General features: G+C 38.2%; 1 protein-coding gene across 1 annotated transcript in view; it reads right to left on the bottom strand.

Moving 5' to 3' along the window:
• The window catches only part of LOC132394037 (GRAM domain-containing protein 2B), a 103,623-nt gene extending 81,917 nt beyond the window's left edge, over positions 1 to 21,706 (bottom strand). Inside the window, exon 1 of the mRNA XM_059969684.1 lies at positions 21,501 to 21,706. Coding sequence (XP_059825667.1) covers positions 21,501 to 21,607 — 107 coding nt within the window. The 5' untranslated portion in view covers positions 21,608 to 21,706. The remainder of the gene's footprint in view (positions 1 to 21,500) is intronic.
• Between the last annotated feature and the right edge of the window lie 5,303 nt (positions 21,707 to 27,009).

Below are 27,009 nucleotides of genomic sequence, written 5' to 3'. Positions count from 1 at the left end.
ACCGGTGTTCCACAGGGTTGAATCCGCAGCCACCACTCTACTGCCTATACACTCACAACTGCATGGCCAGATTCTGCAGTAACTCCATCTATAAGATACATGATACCATCATAGTGGGCCGTATGTAAAATACTGATGAGCTGGGGAACAGGAGGGAGGGAGAGAGCCTAGTGGCATGAAGCCATGGCAACAAAACAAAAGAGCTGGTCATTGATTGTCACATTGGTATATTTAACACTGAACATCAACAAAAGTGATATTTGTGAGAAAGATTTAATTTATTTCGCCACGAACTGAGATACAGTTTGATGATTATTAATGATCTTCCCTCATTGGTTCAGGAGATTAATTTTGCATTGTGCTTAATTTCTTGTTTTTTTGATGAGCTTCTAAATTTTGTGTTTTGATAATGAAATATTAAACGCTCTCTTAAAGTGTGAAGAACAGGTCATTTTCATGTGATTGCAAAAGGCAGTCCATATTGAAATACTCACCATATATATAAATTGAACTCAGGAGAACTGTACTTGTTTTATTGATTATTGAAAATAAAATGTAACTTTTTTAAAAATTCATACATTAATGTACAGAAGAATTATTTTTAAGGTTCTAGACTAGCATCTAGAGGACTGGACTATCGATTCATAATTCCCTTTCAAAGATTCTGGCTGATGTGATACAAAATTAGAATCCTGTAAGGCATTTGAGTAATTTAAATTAAAGTAATTTAGTCAATCTAGAATTAAAAAGATAGCATTGGCCATGATGTCCATTTTGTTGTAAAACGCAGCTTGGGGGGGGGGGTTAATGGCGCCTAATGGTGACTTCTTTGCTTGCATCTTCAGAAACAGCTCTATTTCTATCTTTAACATCTTTATCTTTCCCTTTCAGCGTTCTTTTTGAAGATCCTGACCTGGAGTTACACGCTGACTACAGTTCTTTGTGGGAATGGGACCTGCTATCCCTGATACCACCTGATGGAATTTTACCTGAGATACTGCTTAAATTATTCAGATGCTGACTGAAAGCCAAGTGAAACACTTAAGAATTATATTTGATTTGATTAGTGGCAATGACATCACATGACCAAAAAAACAAATACAGTATGTGCTCTTTTATCAACGTCGTCAGAGCTCTAAGTTTAGGATCAAAGAATGTCCTTGGACAGTTCAGGTCCAGGGCAGTGATAGTAGAACACATACTTAATGTGGCATTAGGCTCAAATGATAGAACTGGAACAAAGAAGTGCTTAAGTTGCTCTTATTAAAAAGGCAGAATATAAGATTGAGATATTTTATAGGACATTAAAAATCCCACAGTCATTGAGATAACCAACGTGGAGTGGAAAAATAATTACTTTATTACACTATTCAGTCAGTTTAACCCTATTCTATTGTTAAGTATAACTAATCAGTTTTGCAATGAACAGTTGTCTATTTTTCAATTTAGTTAATTAATCGCAGAAGTCTCAATTTAAAAAGTGGAAATCTACCCTTTTTTACCAATATGTATTCAACTTTATTTTGTTGACTTAGAACATGCAAAAGGAAAAAATAACTGCAAGAGCATAATTCTTTCATTATGCATACTAACATTTCCAGTGACAAAACAGCAAGGGAGAAAAACAGTTGAAGAGATATTAATGTCCAATTAAGATGACAATCAAGTTTGCACACAATGTAATTCAATCCTCTTTGAACTGTCTAAATAACCATTGAGAGTGATTGATATCCCCTGGTACTAATGACTCTGGATAACCACAATGATCATCGAGGTGGACTAATCCAGTCTGTGAACAGATGGCAATCGAATAAACATCTTCAGTATTGAAACTAAGCATTTTAAATATTGGAACCAAAAGGTATTCAAGGTGAAGAAAAGATGAAGAGATTGCCTATCATTTAGATGACATCTACAAATTCTTGATGAGAAAAATTGTTGAATAGCTAGTTATTTTCAGACTCCACTTTTGGGTTTCCAAGGATTTTTAAGGAGTACAGCCGGATCAGTCCCAGACATGTCCTCGTCTTGATTATTCTTTTTTAAACTGGGCACAGAAAATGAATTTGTATGTCTTTTGATCTTAATTTCTTGTTCTTGGATAGTGGTAATGGAGAATGATTTCTGCAGAGCCATTGAAAGTGGGGTTGGAGTCAGTTGTCTTTGGGGTTGGAATCATTACTCAAAACACAGTATGGACCATGCTGCTGGGATTTACCTCTCTTTCCACTGTCATGTCCTGAGGCCACGGAAGCTTTGTCATGCCAGATTTTGGTGGTTTCAACCCACTATTCTCTTGTAACCATTTACTCCTTGCCTTGACCCCTTTATACATTTTGTCTATCATTACTCCCTTTTGTCACTGAGTGATATCTGTCCTCCACCCTATCACAGACTGTTTAGATATTTTCTGTCTCTGGATTTGCTGAAAAGCTGTTAATCAATACACGCAAGATGTCAAGGAGTATACTTCTGAGAAAGTCATTCGTCTGAAAGTCCATAGTTAACTCTGTTCTCCGCAGATGTTGCCCAAATTACTGAATGTTTGCAACATTTTCTTCACTTTTTACTGTTTAAAGAAAAACATTTTGAAGAGTAATCAGGTACTCAAAGCAAGGGCTGTCCCACTTTTTGGAATAACATGCCAAAAAGTTAAATGATTATATATAGAGTATTGGAAGAAAAGAAAGCAAAAAAAATTGAGATTGTGTTATGGGAAGTCATGGGAAGAAAATAGTTAATGCAGGAAATTGTAAGTGAGTGTGTAAGGAGTGCTTGTCAGATGCATACTGACATTGGGAGGAAAATGGTGAAATGTTTGGTAATAAATACTATTGCTCACTGGACTGACAAATGTTAGTGCTAAATACAATAAATCTGAATTGAGATCTAGCACAGATTTATGCCTTAGACCATGTTTTAGTTAATATGATGTGAGCTTCCTATTGTGATTTTCTGTCAGCTTTTAAGATTATTTTTGCCTTGTCAGAAGATCTCATTATGATGCAACAAATCAATTGTTGGGGTGTTTATATGATCTAACCATTAATAACTCTCTACAATCCCAGTACAATTCCCCCATACACTGTGCTGTTATCTAATATAGTCAGTCACTGAACTCTTAACAATGGCACATGAGGAAAGGGGAAGGGGGAATAATAATTCTTTGCCAGTGCAAGATAGTTGGAGTATAACTTTAGCTATAAATTAATAATTCACGTATGAGCATTTTGGTTACCAGAGTTTTATTAACACTTTATAATCAAAATGCTGGAGGAATGCTGTGATTTTGAAAAAAATGTTGTTTACTTGATGGCTCAAGGGAATTTACTCGGTGACTAACAGAACCAAAAAGCCTAGGGGAGGTCTACAATCTTTTCCCAAGCTATATGAGATATACCAGCTAGTTGAGTGGTGTTGCAGCAAAAGCCTTGCACTCAATGTCAGTAAGACCAAAGAGCTGACTGTGGACTTCAGGAAGGGTAAGACGGGGGAGCACACACCAATCCTTATAGAGGGATCAGAAGTGGAGGAATGAGCAATTCCATGAGTATTGATATCTCTGAGGACCTTAGCAGGTCTCAACATATTGATGCTGCTATAAAGAAGGCGAGGCAGGGGCTATATTTCATTAGGAGTTTGAGGAGATTTGGAATGTTACCTAAAACGCTCACATTCTGACTGGCTGCAACAGGTATGGGGGGGGGTGGGGGGGGTGCTACTGAACAAGATCGCAGTAAGCTGCAGAGTTGTAAAGTTTGTCGGCTCTATCATGGGCGCCAGCCTCCGTAGTATCCAAGACGTCCTCCTTCTCTTATCAGGAAGGAGGTTCAGAAGCCTGAAGGTACACACTCAATGATTCAGGAACAGCTTCTTTCTGTCTGCCATTTGATTATTGAAACCATGAACAGTAGCTCACTACTTTTTAATTTCTGTTTTTGCACTACTTATTTAACTATTTGATATACGTACAGTGCCTACAGAAAGTATACTCCTCCTTGAAAGTTTTCATGTTTTATTGTTTTACAACATTGAATCACAGTGGATTTAATTTGGTTTTTTGGCACTGATCAACAGAAAAAAACCTCATTCATGTCAAAGTGAAAAAAGATCTCTACAAAGTCATCTAAATTAATTACAAATATAAAATACAAATTAATTGATTGTGTAAGTGTCCATCCCACCTTCAAGTCAGTATTTAGTAGATGCACCTTTAGCAGCAATTACAGCCTTGAGTCTGTGTGGATAGGTCTCTGTCAACTTTGCACATCCGGATATTGCAATTTTTCCTTATTCTTCTTTACAAAACTGCTCAAGCTCTGTCAGATTGCATGGGGATCATGAGTGAACAGTCCTTTACAAGCTCAGCCACAAATCATCAACTTGATTGAGGTCTGAACTCTGACTTGGCCAGTCCAGAACATTAACTTTGTTGTTTTTAAGCCATTCCTGTGTAGCTTTGGCTTTATGCTTAGGGTGATTGTCTTGTTGGAAAACCAATCTCCTAGGTCGCAGATTTCTTGCAGACTGCATTGGGTTTTCCTCCAGGCTCCTTGTATTTTACTGCATTCATGTTACCCTCTACATTCAGATGTCTTCCAGAGCCTGTTGCAGTGAAGCATCCCCACAGCATGATGCAGCCACCACCATGCTTCACAGTAGGTATGGTGTGTTTTTGCCTTACACCAAAGGTAGCGTTTAGTCTGATAGCTAAAAAGTTCAATTTTGGTTTCATCAGACCATAGAACCTTCTTCCAGCTGACTTCAGAGTCTCCTACCTGCCTTTTGGAAAACTCTAGCCAAGATTTCATGTGAGTTTTCTTCAACTGTAGCTTTCTCTTTGCTACTCTCCCATAAAGCTGCAACTGGTGAAGCACCCAGGCAACAGTTGTTGTATGCACAGTCTCTCCCATCTCAGCTACTGAAGCTTGTATCTCCTCCAGAGTTGTCACAGGTCTCTTGGTGGCCTCCCTCACTTGTCCCCTTCTTGCACAGTCACTCAGTTTTTGAGGATGGCTGCTCTAGGCAGATTCACAACTGTGCCATATTCTTTCCATTTATTGATGATTGACTTAATTGTACTCCAAGGGATATTCAGAGACGTGGAAATTTTCCTGTATACATCTCCTGACTGGTACTTTTCAATAAGCTTTTCGCTGAGTTGCTTGGAGTGTTCTTTTGTCTTCATGATGTGGTTTTTGCCAGGATACTGACTCACCAGCAGATGGAATTTCCAGCTACAAGTGTATCTTTACTACAATCAATTGAAACACCTTGACTGCACACAGGTCTTCATTTAACTAATTATGTGACGGCTCAAACCATTTGGCTGCACTAGTGATAATTTGGTATGTCATATTAAAGGGGTATGTAATTCAATGTTATAAAACAATAAAACACGAAAACTTTCAAGGGTGGAGATGTATTTTGTAGGCACTGTATATATATTTACTGTAATTCACATTTTATAAAAATATATTATCATGTATTGCATTGTACTGCTGCTGCAAAGTTAACAAATTTCACAATATGTGCCAGTGATATTAAACCTGATTCTGACTCTGATGTTGCATTAGCGCAAGTTTCATTAAAAGGAATCAAATGGTCTTATGCCATTTTGTTAGCTCATAATCTCTGTTAGTTATAATAACTATTGAACCACTGTCGAGTAGTAACTGTGGTCTGACATTAATGAGGACAATGTTTGTCTTGGCTGGTGTGCCTCACTAAGATCCAAGGACAATCATTTCCTGTCAAGATGTGAAATTTCTAACATCGTATTATTACCTTCTTTGGTCAAAATAATATGCATATTCAAATAACCTAAGATCATCCATTCGGACTGATGTAAAAACTAAATTTAAAAGTAAATTTCTTGCTGTTTATTACAGCAGGTTTGAGCTAATCATTAATGCATGATTAGTTTGCCAAAAAACAGGGTAGATTTATGCTCAGAGACTGAGAAATAGTTGACTCAAATGAGAAAGATGCTTCAATTAGCACTGATGCTGGGGAATCACTGGTATTAATAATGCTATCACTGACAACCTGGCAATTAAAAACCCATCAACAAAAAATGAAATACATATGCAACCACCTTGAAATGGTAGAATAAACCGGTTACGCTGCGTTTCATTTGTGGCTGGCCTGTACTTTCAATCTTTATACCTAATCTAGCCAGAATGTAAAAGATTAATAAGAGTAAATTCTAATGGTAAAAGTTAAAATGATTTAAAAATGAAAGTGGGGAGGAAGAAAGGTAGATTGAAAAGGGAACTTAAATATAGGCCTCCTTCACCTTCCCACGAGAGTAATTAAACACACCAGCAGCGAATAACAGAATTATTTCTTCAGTAATATCATAATCTATGGGACTTGACATCTACTTATATGTTACAGTTAAAAGATTGATGTTTTTAAAAGGATAAAATGCTGTGCACATACGTATAATATTTATACCCAATCATAAGATGCATATAATTTAGGAGGTGAGTTCACTTTTTATGGCATCAGGTTCAAGCTTCAATATTCATTGCATTACCCGCATCTATAAAAAAGGCAAGATATAAAATCTCCACCTACATATACTCCCCCATGCATTACTCTTAGTGACATTCAATGAATTGGCTATGATTTTTTAGTGTAATTTTGCGTCCAAGCCGTGTGCTCTGATGTTCTCACAGCTTCAGTCTGAGACATAAATGTAGATTGCTCAGTGAATGTTAATAAACCTCTAATGACTGATGGAAGAGGCAAAGACATGTGGGTGATTTAGCCACTTCAAAATGTATAAAAATAGTTTTTCCCTTTTCCATATTACGTTCTAATGTAATTTCTGCCAGGTCAACTCAATCTCCACAACTGTCAGAAAGATACCGTCTATCAAAAATACATTTTCATATCTTGAATCACCAAAGATTTAATCAATTCAGGTAATGTTAAATTTGGTCTTGTTCAGAAAGTAAGCATTTTCCCACATCCTCAATGGCGCACTTGCTGCTTTTATCTAAGTAAAAATCAATGTCAATAAAAGCTAAATTCATCTTTTAAAGTTCTACTGGAATCTACTTTGAACTTGAAAAAGATTTGTTTTTTGTCCCTTTCAATTTGCCCTATTAATATTGCAGGCTAAACAGGAGTCAACAATGGCTGGAAAAATACAGTTTGATGTTCAAATATTGTAAATATCTATTACTGAACATATTAATAACATAAGTTGTAACATAAGCTAATATTAGCTTGAATTTTACCAGTACGTTACATTATAATTGAAGCTGGGGTGATCTTGGTTCAGGAGTGAAAGTGATGTATTCAAAATCAGATTAATTATAAATCAAAAGGCGCAGTGAAATTTGTTGGTGTTAACAACCAACACAATTAAGGATGTGCCCATAATTGTTGCCACATATTCCGGTGCTGTTCTTAACCTGGTCGTGTGGAACTTTAGGCTTCTGCATCTGTTATTCAGTGGTACTTGTGAAAAGATGAAATGGCCAAGGTGGTGGGCATCTTTAATGATGGATAGACACAAGAGATTCTGCAGATGCAGGACTGATGAAAATACTCAGCCTGAAATGTCAAATGCTTATTTCCCTCCATAAATGCAGACTGTCTCGCTGAGTTCCTCCAATATTTTGTGGTTGATGTTGCAGACTTGGGGAGGTTCTTCTGATAGATACTGGCAGTGGTGAGGAGGGATGTGCCCATGGTGTGTTGAGCAGATCAACACACCTCTGCAGCTTCTTTTATTCCTGTGAAATCAAACTGACCATGATTTAACCAATCAGCAGTAGAAGCTTGTTAGAATATATGGTGGCAAGCCAAATCTCCTGACTTCCTAAGGTTGTTGTAGCACTTTCCTCATAATTGTATCAACAGTACCTTGAAAAGTATTCAGCCCCCATAACTATTCTCATGTTTTGCTGTCTCATTTTCTAAATTTTAAATATATTAGTGTAGGATTTTTTGAGCTTATCTACAAAATATTGTTCATCATGTCAAATCAAAAGAAACATTCCAAAACCTGTCAACAATTTACTGAAAATTAAAAACAAAAATTGTGAGGCTGAAAAAGTATTCATCCCCTTTGTCGTTACAATGTTAATTTTTATCAGGTGCAATAGTGTATATTAGCTTACCACTGACCCAATCTGGTGATGTAGAAAATTGGGGGATCACCTGTTTTCAATGAATCCCTAAGAATAAATACCCCTTCTCTCTATAAGGTCCAAGAATTTGGTAGATTTTCAACAGGACAAACCAAAATGAAGGCAGAAGAGCATTCAAGACAAAAGTTAGGGAAATGATTATAGAGGTGGATAAATCTGGGGAAGGGTACAAGACCACCTCAAAAGTAGTGGAGCTCAGTGCAGTTCATCATGAAAAACTGGAATAAGTATAATACCACAGCCACACTGCCTAGGTCAGGCTGCCACTCCAAACTTAGTTGCCGGAGAAAAATGGCACTTGTAAGAGAAGATACTGTGACATCAAATATAACTCTCAGAAGGCTGCAGAAGTCAGCGGCTACAACTCTAGATGAGGTTCATGGCTCCACAATCTCTATGGAAGAATGGAAAGGGACCATCGCTTAGAAGATACTCTAAAGATGTGCAAGAAGGTCTTGTGCTTGGATGAGACTAAAGTGAAACTTTTGGCTTGAACATTAAGCAGGATGTGTGGAGCAAGTCTAAAATTGAATGTCAGCCAGGTAAAGCCAACCATACTGTAAAGTATGGTGGAGGTAGCATCATGTTATGGGGATTGCTTTTCAACAGCAGGTACTAGAAATGTAGCCAGGACTGATGAAGGATGAATGCTGCCAAATATAGAGAGATCCTGGATAAAAACCTGCTAGCCTCTGTCAGGAAGCTTAAACTGGGGAGCAAGTTTATTTTTCAACGGAACAACGACCCAAGGCAAACTGCCAGAGCAAACACAGAGTGGCTTCAAATAAAGAAAATTAATATCCTTGAGTGGCCCAGTCATAGTCTTGACCTTAACCCAATAGAACATCTCTGACAAGACCTCAAGACTACTGTCCAACACTGTTTCTCAATTAACCAAGCACAGTTGAGCAATTCTGTAAGGAGGAACAGACAAATCTTTCTCCATCACATTGTGCAAAGCTAATAGAGATTTTTAGAGAAAAATATCACATTTACTGCCAAGCAAAATAATCTTTCTGCCCCAGAAAATTTAATTTTTTATGTGGTATCTAGTTGTTTTGCAATTCAGCTTTTACAATTTTCTCAGCTTTTTCTTTACCTCTTTATTTCTCTCTTGATTTCTGCCATCATTTTCCGTTCTGTGATTTACAAACCTTGTGGTAGGATTTATAGATCTCTAAAAATTCTTTAAGAACATTTTTAAGGAGTTTTTCTTCAATTTTGAATTAAAAACAATAATAATTTGGAAACACTGAATTGGTCAGTGGAAAGAGTTAACATTTCAGACCCGCGATCCATAATATAACTGGGAAAGGGGGACCTGTAATCAGTGTGGATAACTTCTCTCATCTCAGCACTGAACTATTTATACAACCTATGGACTCACTTTCAAGGACTCATGTTCCCTACATTAATTATTATTGTTATTTAGCTTTTTTAATGTATTTGCACAGTTTGTCTTTTGCACATTGATTTCAGTCTTTGCACGTAGTTTTTCATTGATTCCATTGTATTTCTTTGTTCTACTGTGAAAGCCCACAAGATAATGAAAAACAGTACGTACTTTGATAATAAATCTACTTTGAGTTGATGGCATTGTGAGTTGGGTGGAACAAAGGGAATATCACTGTTAAATTGAGGATGGATATGTTAATGCTTTGGTCGAAGATACTTCATCAGGTTAAAAGCCCCCCTTTATACTCGTTCAACACACAGCGCATAAATTGCACAAGAAAACCTGCCAATGCTGGAAATCCAAGGCAACATACACAAAATGCTGGAGGAACTCTGCCGATCAGGCAGCATTTATGGAAAGGAATAAACAGTCGATGTTTTGGACTGGGACCCTCCATCAAGACTGGAAAAAAGTTGAGAAGTCAGAGGAAGAAGGGGAAGGGGGAGGAAGAAATACAGGGTGGTAGGTGATAGGTGAAACTGGAAGAGGGGAGGGGGTGAACTAAAGAGCTGTGAAGTTGATTGGTGAAAGGGGTAAAGGGCTGGAGCAGGGAGAATCTGATAGGACAAAATAGAAGAGCATGGAAGAAAGGGAAGGAGGAGCAGCAAAGGGGTTGTGATGGATGGGCAGGGAAAAAGGTGAAAGGGTGAAACAAGAATGGGAAATGGTGAAGGGGGGCACTTGCTGGAAGCTCAAGAAATTGCCGCTCATTCTAAGAGGCTGGAGACTATCCAGGCAGAATGTGAAGTGTTGCTCCTCCAACCTGTGTGTGGGCTCATCACGGCGGTAGAGGAAGCCATGGACTGACATGTTGGAATGGGAATGGGAAGCAGAAATGAAATGGGTGCCTACCAGGAGATCCCACTTTTTCTGGCGGATGGAGTGTAGTAGGAGCATGGTGAAGCAGTCTTCCAATCTATGTCAGGTCTCACCGCTATACAGGAGGCCACACTGGGAGCACCAGATACAGTATATGACCCCAACAGACTCATAGGTAAAGTGTTGCCTCACCTGGAAAGATGGTTTGGGTCCCTGAATGATAGTGAGGGGGAGGTGTAGGGGCAGGTGTGGCACTTATTCCACTTGCTAGGATAAGTACCTAGGGAGATCAGTGGGGAGGGATGAATGGACAAGGGAGGTGCGTAGGGAGTGATTCCAGCGGCAAGTGGGGGGAGGCAGGAAGGAAAATCCAGGGAGGGGGGTGTTCTAAATTTACCTGCTTTTGTATCACAGGTAATCTACAAAAAGCCCTTACTGGTTTTGAGCTTCTGTTCAGTAAATCACAAAAAACCTTGAAAGACTACTGATATAATGAGAGTTACTGACTTCAATATATAGATATAAATATTTAAATTTCTACTTGGTAATAAACCACCATGTCTGAAACATTTTATGTATAAATCAGCATCTATTTTCTTTGCACAACTTCTAGCTTTAAAAATGGTTTTGTAGACATTGTTTTACCATGAATGGTAAGAAACGTAATTTCTTATCGATAATAAAGGTTATTTTATAAGGAAGCAGCTGGTGCAGTAGAATGGAATGCCAGTGAAGAGAGAGAAATGTCATTTTCAGACAGGATTGCAACCCTGAAGGTGGACAATGAAAGAACTAATTGTTTCTTAGGCATGTAAGATGGTTGTCTCAGCCTTAGTCAATAAAGCATTAGCTTTAGCAAAGCTGATTTTTATCTTCTCCTCTATGTCCACTCACCAAGTAAAAGTTCTTTTTAGCAAATTTGTGTAGGTCTTAGAGTATCTTATCGTTTTGTCGGGCTTGTGGAATATTCTTGATTCCAGCCTCCACACGGGTTCTTGAGCATACCTGCAGTATTACTCCAGAATATTGATGATTTGACCAGCTCTCATCTCAAAGTGGAAATTTTCATTAAATTATTCTCCAAATTTCATTCTTTCCTCAGTTTCGAACTCTCCCTCATTCTCCCCCAATATTTATGTTTCCTCTTTTGGGAAGATCTCACTCTAAGTGCACCAGCTCCTGATTATTTTTCATCACCTCCCACTTACAGCAAGGTCTCTATTCCACCTGCTCAATTCTTTCATCTTCATTTCAACTATTCTGACAATTACATCAATAATATCAACATGTGTTTCCCAGATGCAGCAGCCTTTTATCTGCACTTATTTAAGTTTATCAAACTATAGTTACTATGGAGATAAGGATTCATGTAAACTAAGGAGACCAAACAGAGAGAGGCCATTTTGTGGAGTATCTTTGTTCAGTCCACAAGTGGGAGACCCTGGCTTCTAGTTGCTTGTCAACCATCTCCTTCTTTATTCCCTCTGACCTTGGCCTCATGAGAATATTTATTGCATTTCAATGAATAGCACCTTATCTTTTTATTAGGTTGGTTATAGCTTGACAGTGCATTCAATAATAAAAGTGAAAGATAGATGGAACTACCCCCATAGATCAGGTAGCACCTTTTCGAAAATGAAAGAGAGATAACAATTAAGGGCAAAAAAATGGGAGAGGTTAGAATAACAGTTTCAAAATGTAGAGAAAAGGAGAAGGAAACGAAATAAGTCATGGTAGGACAGATTGCAGGAGAGATCAAATGTTTTGGGATAATAACTGTAAGATGAGAGAGAATGATGTTGAAACATAAACTTCCGGTAATGCTCCCACCCCTTCACTATTCCCCATCCCCTTTTCCCGTTCTCACCTTATCTCCTTACCTGCCCATCACCTCTCTCTAGTGCTCCTCCTTCCTTCTTTTCTTTCTTCCATGGCCTTCTGTCCTCTCCTATCAGACTCCCCTTACTCCAGCCCTGCATCTCTTTCACCAATCGACTCCCCAGTTTTTTACTTCATCCCTCCCCCTCCCGGTTTCACCTATCACTTTGTGTTTCCCTCTCCCCTCCCTCCATCTTTTAAATCTACTCCTCATCTTTTGTTCTCCAGTTCTGCTGAAGGGTCTCGGCCCAAAACATTGACAATTATCTTTTCCATAGACGCTGCCTGGTCTACTGAGTTCCTCCAGCATTTTGTGTGAGTTATTTGAAATACATAAGGTCAGAATGGAGCAATTATCAATGGGCAAGGCAGAATCATTTAGCAAAAGAAAATACCAAGGATACTGGAAATCTAAAAATAAAACAGATAGTGTGGAATTTGCAACTTCTATGCCTATCTGTTGACGTCTTTCTACAGCCGAGAATGTTCTGCCTCAAGCATATGTTGCCATATTCACAACTACAGCCTTTATATTCAAGTCCAATTATTCATAAATCCTATGAAAAGCAAAGGGTCTCTGCTTGATGTTCTCTGGGCTCATGTTACTAAGTAAATTTCTGTGCAAGTATAAGCCAGTCTACTGTGGCATATTTTTTTCTCCACAAAAATAACATCTGGCCATGATATATACAGTAATTGTAATTGCAACTCAGATCTTGAGCAAATGTTAAGTAGGCTAAATTGTGCTAATACTTTGCAGGAGATCTGAATGGGACAAATGCAATGAAACTGAAGTAAATCTCTGACTGCCACATAATCACTTGTGTCAGTTTACTCTGCTGGCAGAGTCCCTGTATAGTACAGCAGCAGGGTCCAATTTTTCTGGGGACTTTTCATCCAGAACATGAAACCTCATGCAGGATCAGAGATCCCATTGTTTTCAACGAGGATTACATGGCAAAGATTTAGGAGGCAAAGGGAAAGACGAGTTTGTTTTAAAAATACTTTTTCTTTAATTGAATGTTTTAATTGCTCAATTTTTGTTTTAATTGACATCTTAATTTCTAAGATTATTTGTATTTCAAACTCAAAGCAGTTCACAGTGCTTTACATAAAACAAGATACAAAAATCAAACATCAACTTTCAGACAATATAAAGAGAATAAAATCACACATAAAAATAAGAAAATTAAATCACAGTGCAGGAGATTCTAATTCAAAGCTAAAGCAAAAATAAAAGTTTTAAGCCTTGATTTAAAACAGCTTGAAGTTGGGGCAGACTTCAGATCCTCTCGAAGGTTATTCCAGATATGTGGAGCATAATAACTAAAAGCTGCTTCGCCATGTTTGGTTTTGACCCTGGGGATGGTAAGCAAACCCACACCAGATGACCTGAGAGCTCAGGAAGGTTCATAATGCAGCAAGAGATCGGAGATATATTATAGCCCTACCATCTAGTGCTTGTAAACTGTTAGAAATATTTTCAAGTCAGCCCTCTGATGGACAGGAAACCAGTGTTGCGATCTGAGAATTGGAGTGCTACACTCTATTTTCTTGGTCTTAGTGAGGACTCCAACAACAACGTTCTGAATGAGCTGCAGCTGTCTGAGGGATTTTTTCCAGAGACCTGTGAAAACGCCGTTACAGTCATCAAACCTACTAAAAATAAATGCACGGCTGAGTTTCTCTAGATCTTGCTGAACCGTAAGCCCGTTAAGTCTTGCTATATTTTTAAGATGGTAGTAGGCTGACTTTCTAATTGTCTTAATGTATCAGTTAAAATTTAAGTCGCTGTCCATCATAACACCAAGGTTTCTAGCTTGGTTTGTGGTCTGTAATGACAGGGATTCTAAATGAGCATTGACTTTTAATCATCCATTTTGGCACCAAAAACAATTTGGTGTTTAACTGGAGGAATTTTTGGCTCATCCAATCAGTAATTGGTTCAGTACAGTTTTTTTTAGTGATTGTATGGGACTTGATGACACTGTTATATAAATCTGAGTGTCATCAGCATAATTAAGGTAAGATATTTTGTTGCTTACCGTGATTTGAGCTGGAGGAAGCATGTATATGTTAAACAGAAGAGGCCCTAGTATGGACCCTTGAAGCACATTGCATGTCATTTTTGTTTGGCCAGGTATGCAGCTAGCAATCGATACAAAATACAGTCAGTCCTCCTTATCCGCGAGGGATTGGATCCAGGACCCCTCGCAATACCAAGAAACGTGGATGCTCAAGACCCTTATTTAACCTGTCTCAGTGTGGTGGTCTTTAGGACCCAGCGGAACCCTGGGCTTTATTTAACCTATCTCAGTGCGGTGGACATTAAGATCTGGTGGAGCTCTGAATCTGCAGTGTTTCTGTTCACGAAAATAATCACGATAACGATTGAAAATAAAATGGAAATAATGAAGTGATCTGAAAGAGGTGAAACGTCATCCGTCATTGGAAAAGTGTTAAGCTACAGTCAGTCAACGATCGGAACAATTTTAAAGGATAAAGTGAGTATAATGGAGCATGCGAAAGGCCCTGCCCGGATGAAAGCTACAACTATTACTAAGCACCGCAGTGGTTTAATTATTGGAATACATACGTTTCTTAAGTGTTTTATATGCATAGAAAGGTAAAATATATACTATATACTAAGACAAACGTTTGACTAACTGATGCTAAATAATACTAGATGTAACTGTTCCAACTTACTTAGTAAGAGAATTTCGGATTTTTTCGATCCCGATTCACGATAACCTACGTACATCCTCCCGTATACTTTAAATCATCTCTACATTACTTATAATACCTAATACAATGTAAATGCTACGTAAAATAGTTGTTATACTGCATTGTTTAGGGAATAATGACAAGAAAAAAATGTCTGTACATGCTCGAACAGCAAGTGCTGGAAGAGCACTTCTGGGTTTTCTCGATTCGCGGTTGGTTGAATTCGTAGACACAGAACTCGCGATAAGGAGGGCTGACTGTAGTCCCTGTCCCGTAAATATGATTCAAACCACTTAGGACTGTACGGGAAAGTCTCACCCAGTCTCCCACTCTGTCCAGTAATATACCATGGTCAATGCTGTCAAAAGCAGCACTAAGATACAGTAAAGTCAAAGCTGAAACCATCATCATGGTTTAAATGGATGTCATTTAAAACTTGGACTTGTTGTAATGTTGTTGAAATCCAGACTGGAAAATATCCATACAATTGCTTAGTGCCAAAAAGCTGTTAAGTTGCAGATAAACAACCTTTTCAATGATTTTACTTAAACATGGTAAGTTTGATAGAGGCCTGTAGTTATTAATTATTGAGGCATCTAGGTTGTTCTTTTTAAAAAGGGGCTTAATAACTGCAGTTTTCAGGTCTTTGGGAAGCAGCCTGATAGAAGAGCATTTGCAGAATGTCTGGTGCCATTCAACTAAAAACATTTTATATAAAGGTTGCAAGTAAAATTTCAAGGGAACAGAGGAGGATTTCAGATGCAGCACAATTTTGATTGTTTTTAAATGTCTGAGTGTCACACTTAAAAAAAAATTGATGACAGGTTCTATGAATGGCGATTGCCTAACTCCCTACTCTCACCCTCACCTCTCACCTACCTTCCTTTGAAGGTTTCAGGTTTGAAGTGTTTCAGGGCAAGTTATTGAATCCTGGAGTGTGGAGGACCAGCAAAATTGGTGCTTATATCGAATCCTGTTTAAGTGAGAGCATGACTGGAGATCCCACGTGAAGGGACTCTGTGTAATAAGTCAGATCAACAACCATCTTCCTCAAATAAAGAATTTACTATCATCTCTCTGTCAAAATGTTGTGTTAATCAAACTAAGAAACAAATGCATGCAACACTTACAAGCTCAGAAATGTGTCTGTGTGGAAGAATATTTCCATATTAAAGTGTTGTTTTGTTGGCCTCGCAAAGCCATCATTTTTAGATTCTGTGAAAGGTCTGCAGTGATTTATGTCAACTGGCTTATTTGATCTTGATAATGCAGTTACTATTTATATGACAGAAAAAAAAACCAGAGCATTAGTGCAGGGCTTGGATCATGTTTCTGTAAACTGTTGCTATTTTAGTTCCTTTAAATAGAATCAAACCACTGGACATACTAAGAATCAATGAAGCAGAAAGCTAGAAAATCATTAGTTCTTGAAAGACCTTTGTATAATTAACATGGAGTGACAGTAATACACACAACTAAGTAACACCAAGGCTAAATATTTGTAAAGGATGAGGACTACCATAATTGGGCCTTCAATATGTTAATAGAAGCATTTTTCTGTTACTGAAGTCAGAAAATCATGCAAGTCATTACCTCCTCTCCTGTATACTGTCTAAGAAAAATATTTTTGAAAAGTTTACTAACTTCATGACACATCTGTACTACTTACGTGCATTGGAAGAAAATGACTAAGAACAGGAAAGCTGGCTGATACCTTTTAATGCAGCATTCATCTGATTAACATCCAAACTCAAGGGTCACCAAGGCTAATTTCATGCCACTAATGAATGCCAAATCAATGGTGGTTTGTTCACTTGCTGCAGACTGGAAACTCAACTTGAAATCTTCCCTGGTCTTTGTGATTTTTAAAAATGACTTGGACAAGGAAGTGGAGGGTGTTTTAGTACGTTTGCAGAATACAGGAAGTTTGGAGGTGCTTTGGATAGTGTAGAAGATGCTGATCATGTAGCTTCTTAGCAGTGAGTCACAACAGGATGTAGGCAGAATGTAGAGTTGGGTAGAGAAGTGACAGATGGAGTCAGAGGTAGATCTTTCACATAACTATAATTTATAGTTATGGAGTCCATTCCAGAAAAGGGTGAAATGATACACTTTGGAAGATTGAACTTTGTGGTAGAGTACAATATTAGTGGCAGGATTCTTTGCAGTGTGGAGGATCAGGGGATCTTGGGGTCCATGCCCGTATAGTGGTTTAGAAGGCATAAGATGTATTGGCCTTTATTAGTCAGGGGATTGAGTTCAAAAGCTACAAGGTAATATTGCAGCTTTATAAAACTCTGGTTAGACTTCTGTTCAGTTTTGGTTGTCTCACTATAGGAAGGATGTGGAAGCTTTAGAGAGGGGCTCAGAGGAAATTTACCAGGATGCTGCCTTTATTAGAGAATGTCTTGAAGGAAAATGTTGAGGAAACTCGAACTTAGAATTATGGAGGATGAGAGGTGATTTGATAAATATGAATAAGACCTGACAGGCACAAATAGAGTGGAGAGTCAATGCTTTTTTTCCAGGGTGACAATGGCCAGTACCAGAAGGCATCTGATTAAGCTGAGTGGAGTAAAGTTCATGGGAGAACTCAGAGGTAGGTTTATTGCAAAGAGTGATGGTTCCATGAATTTCACTGCTGATTGTGGTAAAGGCTGATGCAACAGGGTCATTTAAGAAGTTCTTAGGTAGACACATGGATACAATAGATATTGAAGGTGATGACCTGCATAGGAAGACAATATTAGATTGATTGTAGAATATGTTTCTATAGGTTGGCACAAGATTGTAGGTTGAAAGGCCCCTACTGTACTCTGTGTAACCTGAACAAACCTAAATTGATGTTGCGAGATGTTCTGATTGATGGTCATATGGCGAATATCGGGAAAATAATGACGCCTTTTATCCTTGTACACTGAGTGGCCACTTTATTAGGTACACCTGCTTGTTACTGCAAATATCTAATCAGCCAATCAATCGTGTGGCAACCACTCAGCGCATACAAGCATGCAGACATGGTTAAGAGTTTCAGTTGTTTTCCACGCCAAACATCAGAATGAGGAAGAGATGTGACCTAAGTGACTTTGACCGTGGAATTATTGTTAGTGCCAGATGGGTGTGGTTTGTGTATCTCCGAAACTGCTGATTTCCTGGGATTTTCATGCACAACAATCTCTAGTGTTTACAGAAAATGGTGTGAGAAGCAAAAATAAAAATCCAGCAAGCAGTAGTTCTGTGGGCAAAATGCCTTGTTAATGAGAGAGGTCAGAGGAGAAATGGCTGGACTGGCTCAAGCTGATAGGAAGGTGACTAACTCAAAAAGCCATGCGTTACAACCATAGTGTGCAGAAGAGCAACTCTGAATGTACAATGCATTGAATCTTGAAGTGGATGGGCTACACCAGCAGACAGTTATGAACGTACTCTCAGTGGCCACTTTATCAAGTCAAGGAGGTACCTAATAAAGTGGCCACTGAGTATATGGTATACCACTAATGACTGGAAGAACATAAATATATTTGATTTGCTTTTCTCAATTTTAGTTATAAATGTTGCTACGTCACAGAAGGTGAATAATTCAACACTGGTGATACCGTATGTATGGTCATGCTTAATGTAGATTGCAGTTTGATGGCATCTATGACGACAGGAAAAACTTATTTTATACCTACATGTAATCAAATACAAATACAAACAAAATAAATCACTGAATTTGCTTCTGAATATACTGAAACACTATGCAATATACATCCTAATGCAGTGGATTCCAGTTAATTAGTCCATCAGTTAATCAGGGCAGTCACTTATTTGGGACAACTCATAAAGAACAAAAACTAATCGAGAAGATAGCCAGGATTTCCTTAGAATGGCTGGCAATTTCTGCTGGTGCCAAACTGTATCGGTCTCTGCCATTACTTTGGATTCATCAGCTGCTTGGAGAGGGGGAGCCTGCTGCATAGGAAGCAGTTTGCTCTCCATATCTTACTGCCCTGGCTTGTGTATCATGTTGGCAGCTCGGACACAATATCCATGGGCGATCCCAATGAACAGAGGGCCTCATGCCACTTAATTGGGTCAGGAGTCTGTTATGGAACAGTTTCTAAGTATAACCATATAACCATGTAACAATTACAGCATGGAAACAGGCCATCTCAGTCCTTCTAGTCTGTGCCGAACACTTACTTTCACCTAGTTCCACCTACCTGCACTCACCCATAACCCTCCATTCCTTTCCTGTCCATGTACCTATCCAATTTTTGTTTTAAATGACAAAATCGAACTTGTAGCGTCAATCACGGGAATTTGTGTGACCATTAGACACTACAACATGTTTAGAGTGAACAGTTTTTAAATACCGTTGGTTGCATGCATCTGTGTTTGTGAGAAATAAACTGTAAGACAATTCTGAACTGTTTTGCTCACTGCAATTTCAAGCATTCAGGCTTGGAGATGACTGAAATGGTGGGAGTGAAAATGAAATGATTTAACTACTTCAACAGGTTAGGACCTATGAAGAATTATAAGGTGTCAGCAATCATCCTGAATGTTATAATGAAAATGAAGATTTTGAAAATGAATTCACTGAAAGCATTGTATGAAGGCAGTCCATAATCTGCACTAGTTGTCTGTGCTGATCTTGTTCATTTACAGTCAATCAAAAGAACACAGCAGCGTACACTGGATGAATTCTTCCATTGAAAACTATTAGGAATCAATACACAGTTTACTATAGTTATATTGATATTGATAATATATTGATAATTTTTTCTGTATTTTATTTAAGTACATTAAGTAATTTGTTACTCTGTTAAATGGTAGTTTGTCTTATTTATACCTTTTAAACTATTTTCATGAAACTTCATTAGTTGCTTGCATTTGTGTTCAAAAAGCAGTGATTTTTGTCACTGACAGTTGGTGAGAAATAAGCAGTGAGACAATGTAGAATTGTTTTCCTCACCACTGTTTCAAGCATTCAGGTTTGGAGATGCCTGAAATGGCTGAGAGTGAAAAAAAAACAATTTCACTACTTCAACAAATTAAGAACTTGAAGGTATCAACAATCATTTTGAATGTTACAGTGCATATGAAGATTTGTAGGATGCAATCATCAATAGCATTGTATGAAGGCAGTCCAGTACCTGCACTGGCTGTCTGTGCTAATTTTGTTCATTTACAGTCCATCAAAAGAACACGGCAGTGTGTTGGTTGTCCATTGTACCTGACGATGTCAGTGAAAGCTGTGTGGGAAAGGTTTTAAAATGGAAAAGCCAATGGGACAGTCCCATTCTCTCAACCTCAGAAGTCTGGTCCAGTGGCACAAGTAGTTGTCACAATCTGGGGTCTTCCTTGGTTGTAGTTGAACAACCATGACTTCTGTGCCTTATCATGCCCTTTGCTTTCCACAAAGCATTGAAGAACTGCCTTCTTGGCCATTGGATCTCACTGTTCACCTCATTTGCCTGGTCTGCCAGAGCTGACTTCACCATGCTAGGACAGACATGTCCCTATTTCACTGGGGTGTGAGGCCTGGTATCTACCCACACCTGGTTTAGCCCACCCGTTGAATCTGTGCACAAGGGTATGGCTGCTGTTGCATGCAAACACCTACTTGGAGCCACATGTGAGAGCTGAGTGAGCAAAGGTGAGTGAGCTACCCCAGAATGGACAAAACAAGCCCCTTCACCGGAGGTGATACCCCTCCCTGGACACCCCATACACAACTGTGTACTCTGGATGAATTCCACTGTTGGTAACTTAGGATCTAATACACAGTTCTATAGTACTATAGAAGCACTCGTAGCATTCTAATTTGTCCTGTATTTAATTTAATACATAATTTGTTACTAGTTAAGTAGTAGTTTAACTTTTTTATAGTTTTTTAAATATTTCCATGAAACTTTGGCTAATTGGGGCAACCACTTAAATGGGCAAAAGTGATGTGTCCTAATAACTGGAATCCACTGTACAACCATTTACCATCCCTACAGATGGAATTTCCTGTTAGTACAATAAAAAAGCAGATGATTACTTAATAGGCTTGTATGTTGTGCCCTTATCTCTAGCATTAATGAAGGCAATTAAGTTATTTTAAAGATTTTAACTAAAGCTAAGGAAAAAGAAGTCACATTCATGAACTAGTATCAACTACTCAATTCTAGCCATAAAATTTACAACTTCATAAAAGGTAAGTTTCTTGCAGCAGGTACAAAATGTTTAAAGCAACTCGTGATGATAAATGTTTGATTCTTTGCCTCACAGAACATTCTCTTAAAATTTAGCTTGAAAGCTTGTCAAGATTTTCCAGAAAGGATAAACACTGATGATCGACTAGGTGTAAAACTTAACACGGATTTGAAATAGGAATTTTATGTTTAAAGTTAAAGAGGACAATTGGAGTCTGAGAGACTTCAAACAAAGACAGTCTGGGGGGAAAAAGTACTTTAAAAACTTACCTTGCAAACAGAGACTTTATACTTTCCGTAGGACTGGACTGGGGAGATTTCCTGACAAAATCATGTCCAAGAAGATGCAGAGCAGAACATTCCAAATCATACTTCATAATTTTGGTATATTAACTTGACAGCAGCAAGAGACGGAACTACAAGTTTGTAATGGCCTGATGGTGGAAGTTTGGAATTCTATTGATATCTTGACCTTAATAGGGAACGCAGCCTAACCTAGCCCAGCCCAGTTTCAACCAGAAAATACTTGATATATCGTTTTTCCACTCCGTCTGTCTAGTTCATCTGATAAAGGTGTTTCTATGGAAACCAGTTCTTCTTTTTGGTTGTTATTTTATTACACCAGCTCTAAACACTAAACGAATTTTTTAACTAACTTGCTGGAGTATTTCAGATCTTCATTTTGCATCTGTAACTCTTCCAGTCCTCCCTAACTTGGTCAACCAAAGCAACCATGCACGCTTCTAACATGCCTCAGTATTTAAGGTTTACAAAACACCAAATATATCGAGTATGACAGAGGATGCTCTACAAGTTAGATGCAAGATTTATGCTATTATGCATACCATATATTGTATCCTATCAGTTTCTGCACTAAATCTACTTTGTAAGCAATTCAGACAACTTAAATTTGATTGTAAATTGATGCAGTCTATTAATTCTGAACATGAAATAAAGGGCACTTCAAATTGTGGGAATAGGGTGCAAATTAACTGCAATAACTCTAACAATAGAGCTGCTGCCAAAGTTCAAAAGTCCTTCACTGCCTGAAAAGTGCTTTGGGGAATTTTAGATCAATACAAGTCCTTACTGAAAGTGAAGCTGGGATTATATTTTAAAAGTCTGAAATGCTCTGCCAGAGGAGGAGGTGGGATCAGATACAATGCCTGTGTTTAAGAGGCAATAAGGCAGACACTTTAAAGGGTAAGGCACAGAAGGGTATAGTAAATAGAATTAATGCAGGTAGGCAGAGGTCAGTATGGATGGGATGGGCAGAATGGCTCATCTCTGTGCTGTAGACCTCTGCAACTGTAAATGTTGATTGGTGAAATACTTTGGGTTCATCCTGTGACTGCAAAAGGGATCTTAATAAACACACACATTTTATTTCTGTTCAGGAGTATAACTTCTTGTTAAATATCTATTATAAAAATAACTTTGACAAAATACTTAATGCTTAAATCTTGATGGACAAAAAAGATAACAATTAGGTTGCTTGTATATTATTGCCTTTCAAATTGTATTTGCTTAACTGATGACTTTTGGTGACAGTTGTGGCCTTTGTCTTGTTAGGAGTCAAGAGACATTGACAGTTTGTGGAAAGAGTAACTCTCCCTCCGGGTAGTGATATGACAAGTACAAATGCATGTTGTATTTATTTATCCTTTCAGGGCTATTTATATGACTGCTACATACAAATAAAATGAATAATATATTGCATAAAAATAATAATACTAAAAGGCCAAAATTGCTTCAAGAGTGGTATGGAACAAATGATAACAAATTATGATAGATAAAGCTGTTAGTAATATTTATACATTAGTATAGCTTGTTTCTACAAATTCCACAGGAGGATTTTTTTTCCTTTTCACTTTAGAGATACATCGCAGAATAGGCCCTTCCACCCCTTCGAGCTACCCCAGCAACTCCTAAGACCTTGATTTAACCCTAACCTAATCACGGGACAATTTACAATGACCAATTAACCCACCCGATACATCTTTGGACTATAGGAGGATACCAGAACACCCAGGGAAAACTCCACACATTCCACGGGGAGGATGTACAGACTCCTTACTGATGATACCAGAATGGAACTCTGAACACCGACATCCCGAGATGTAATAGCATTGTGCTAACCGTCGTGTTACCGTTGCGCACCCATGGATTAAATATAAGCTGTAGCTATACCAAAGTGAGTAAAGTATAACCACGCTACCGAGTTCTGTAAACACTCTGGTTGGAGAATATTCATCATGTGTGAACTGTCTCAAATCTCAGAATTGAGTACTTTATTGCCAAAAAGAATGTATTCTACAAGTTTATACTTTTAAATTTATTACTGTTGCTGTAAACAGGCTTGTACATAAAATAGATTTTTTACATTCTTTATTATTGATTCAGCACTTTACTAAACTATAAATGTTGTTGTCTTTAGTGGCTAATATCTTTTATACAAAGGTATTAGATTCTTCAGAACCGAAATCAAAAGAAGCGCTGTTTCCAGGTTTAACCTAAGGGGGCAACTCTTGACCTCAATGATCCTGAATCATGAACTGGATATTTGATCTATAATCTCACTCAGTATTACATATCTTGGAAATGAATCTAAACAAACAATGTACAAAGTACACGGACTAGAAATTTAATGGTGTCTAAAAAGATGAGGTTGAAGGGGTGCAATGCAGTGGTGCCTTGCTCAAAATTGGTGGGGCTTGTTGCCCGAAATCTGGCATATTTTTACCCATTAGTGAAAGCTGTTGAGTTGCAGATTACCGTGGAGATGGTGAGGGGAGGAGGTGTATGTGGAGATGGTGAGGGGAGGAGGTGTATGTGGAGATGGTCCACCAAGAAGATTGGAGGAATAAAGAATTCAAAGGGAGGGGAATGTAAGTGCTGTTACATGCCCCATGGGTATCTTGTGACTGTTTTATGACCATGATGTAATTGAGAATTGTAAGCATGATGTAATTGTCTTGTGATGGTGGAGTGATGTAATTTTCCCTCCAGTGTGAGGTCACATGATGTAATTTTCCCACCGGTGAGATGTCACGTTATGGCAACAGGTATATAAGGGGACCCCCCTGTTATAAAGCAGTTATTTTGTTAGTTCGTTGGTTAGTTTTGCTGCATATTCTTCTCATGACCCAGTTTTGTTTTAAAGTGGAGTTTTTACTTTCTATTGTGAGGCGCAAAACCGTTGTGCTGGCGGTTTTGCCAGTCGCTGCCAGTTCTTGTTTCGCGCACCTTGGTTTTACCTCTACAGTCTAGTATTGGAGAGTGAAGACTTTACCAAAGTACGGGAACCCAAAGGATTGAGTAAAGTTGGTGTTGTTCGGCGGTTTTGTAAAGGATCAACCTTATTGAATCTTTGTTCAATAATAGTGGCCTGCATCTGAGATAACCCCTGCAAGATCAGGAAGGATTGCGCAGTGTTTACCCTCCAGCAAAAGAGGTCAGATCCTTTAAGCCATTTTCCTTCGTTCTGAACCCTTTGGACAAGGCATCTCTTGGCTGAGATCAGCAGTAACGTCATGTCTTCGAAGAAATCAGTTCTCAGAGAAGTCTCCCCTTACTGACTGTAGAAATCACTTGGAATTTCGAATTTACTATTTAAGACTGTGTTTGAATTTACCACTTTAAGATTGTGTTCTAATTTACCACTTTAAGACTGTATTGAATTTACCACTGTAAGAACTATTCCAGAGTTTGGCCGTTTGTTAAATTGCCGTATAGCAGTTAACTTCTGGTTAAATTCGTTGTTTGTTTACTTTTCACTTTTGTTAAGCAAATTTCATAAATGTTTATGTTTGTTTCTAAAACCTGAGTCAATTTTATATTCATTGTTGCCCAGCATGTAACAGTGTCGATAAAGTGAATATTGATGATTGTATTGCATAGACACGACATTGAGAGATTTTCTGGGGAAAATGATCTGTGACAGAAGGTGTGAGAGGGACAGTCAGGTGAAGAGGTAGTCAAAAGAGATTCTGAAGGAACAGGGCATCTGTGGTGAATTGAGGATTTGGAGGGAGGGTTGGCTAATGTTGGAATCAAACATTCGTGAAAATCTCTTCAAGGACAACGGAAAGTTATAACTTTTAAGAGCTGTTATAAACACACAATGTAGAAAGCACTGCTGGGTGAAGGACAGTGGGTCTGAATGGAACCTCTGGCCAGCTGCAGAGTATGTGGTAAGTTACCCCAGACATCTGTATCTGTCCAAATTCAAACAAGTTAAACCTCCTCAATATTTAATAGGACATTGTGCTACATATTTTCATCCACTGTTCTCTGGCTTGCAAGCCTGTTTTTGACAGATGCTCCCTGTGCATGAGTGCCATACTTCTATTATCCATGATAATCCACTGATTATCTATAATCAGTGTGCCACGACCTGTGAAATTAAAGATTTAACTCTTCACTATAATAGTTGCTAAATCTAAATTCTGAAATTACCATTTATCTGAGGACTTTCCCTCTGTCAGCCCTTTTCATTGGTTAATATGATCGCCATGACTGCTTTTCCATCAAGGGTGTAACTTGGAGCTGTGGAAACTGCATGCAAGATAAACAATTTAGCAGATTCAGTAATTAGTTTAAAGAAACTGTTGATTTTTTTTTTACAATTCTTATATTGCCAAGGTTTTGCCTCAGCATTTTATATCAACTTTAATTGGTATGTTGTTGTACGCACATACTTGCTAAGGCAAAATCTTGGCAATCTAAGAATTGTAAAAGAAAAAGCAACATTTTCTTTAAACTAATGTTCAGTGAAAAATCTAAATGCTGAGAGTAACACTACAGTTACAGAGAAATGAAGTACCAATAAGACCATAGGAGCAAAATTTGGCCACTTAACCCATTGAGTCTGTTTTTCATTCCATTCCATTTTGGCTGATGTATTATCCCTCTCAAATCCATTCTCTTAATTTCTTCCCATAAACACTAACACCTTTACTAATCAAGAGTAAAGTCATGTGGAGTAATAAGATGCAAGGTCCAATACAACTTTATTGCAAAAGAAGTTTGTTCAAAAGTCCAATACCAGTAGGACAGAAGCCTTCCTTGAGCATAGTAGAATAAATTTTCAAGCTTTTCTACCTTATTCCTGATGGATGGGGTGGGGGTGTAGAAGAAACAATAATGGGGTTGCTGGGGCCTTGGATTAAAAGCATATTTGTAATGAGATGACAAAACAATAAAAATAAGCAATTTGAGCTTGAACACAGTAAACTTTCACTTTGGTTTTGGCCCTCATTGTCTCCCAAATAATTTAACAGCCTTTTGACATTTCATCATTTGGGTAGCTGAAGAAGATAAAAGGGGGAATTTCAAATGTGTCCATTTAGAAGGGAAGGAAGAAGAGAGAAAATTTGGAAAATGAAAATGGTACTTGATGTGCCTCCACAGCTTGGGCAAGATTAAAGTTCAGTTACACAAGAGATTTTGCTGATGCTGGGAACCCACACGCAAAATTTTGGAAGATCTGAGCAGGTCTGGCAGCATCTATGGAAAGGAATAAACAGTCAATATTTCAGCCTGAGATCCTTTATCAGTAGTGTCAAAAACATTGACAATTTATTCCTTTCCATAGATGCCGCCAGATCTGCTGAGTTCTTCCAGCATTTTGTGTGTGCTGCTCTTAAAATTGAGTTTCCTCTCTCACTGAGTGCATGTCTTGGATTACACAAACTATGTAATCCCGCAGCATCTTGTCCGAACTTGTACTATTCCAGCAGTGGTTAACAGTTCTTCTCAAATCTGTGGCAAGGCCTGC

The sequence above is a fragment of the Hypanus sabinus genome, chromosome 5 (genome assembly GCF_030144855.1).
Source record: "Hypanus sabinus isolate sHypSab1 chromosome 5, sHypSab1.hap1, whole genome shotgun sequence".
NCBI classification, from domain to species: domain Eukaryota; kingdom Metazoa; phylum Chordata; class Chondrichthyes; order Myliobatiformes; family Dasyatidae; genus Hypanus; species Hypanus sabinus.
Note: the sequence above shows the minus strand (reverse complement) of the source record. Positions and strands in the feature narration are given on the sequence as shown.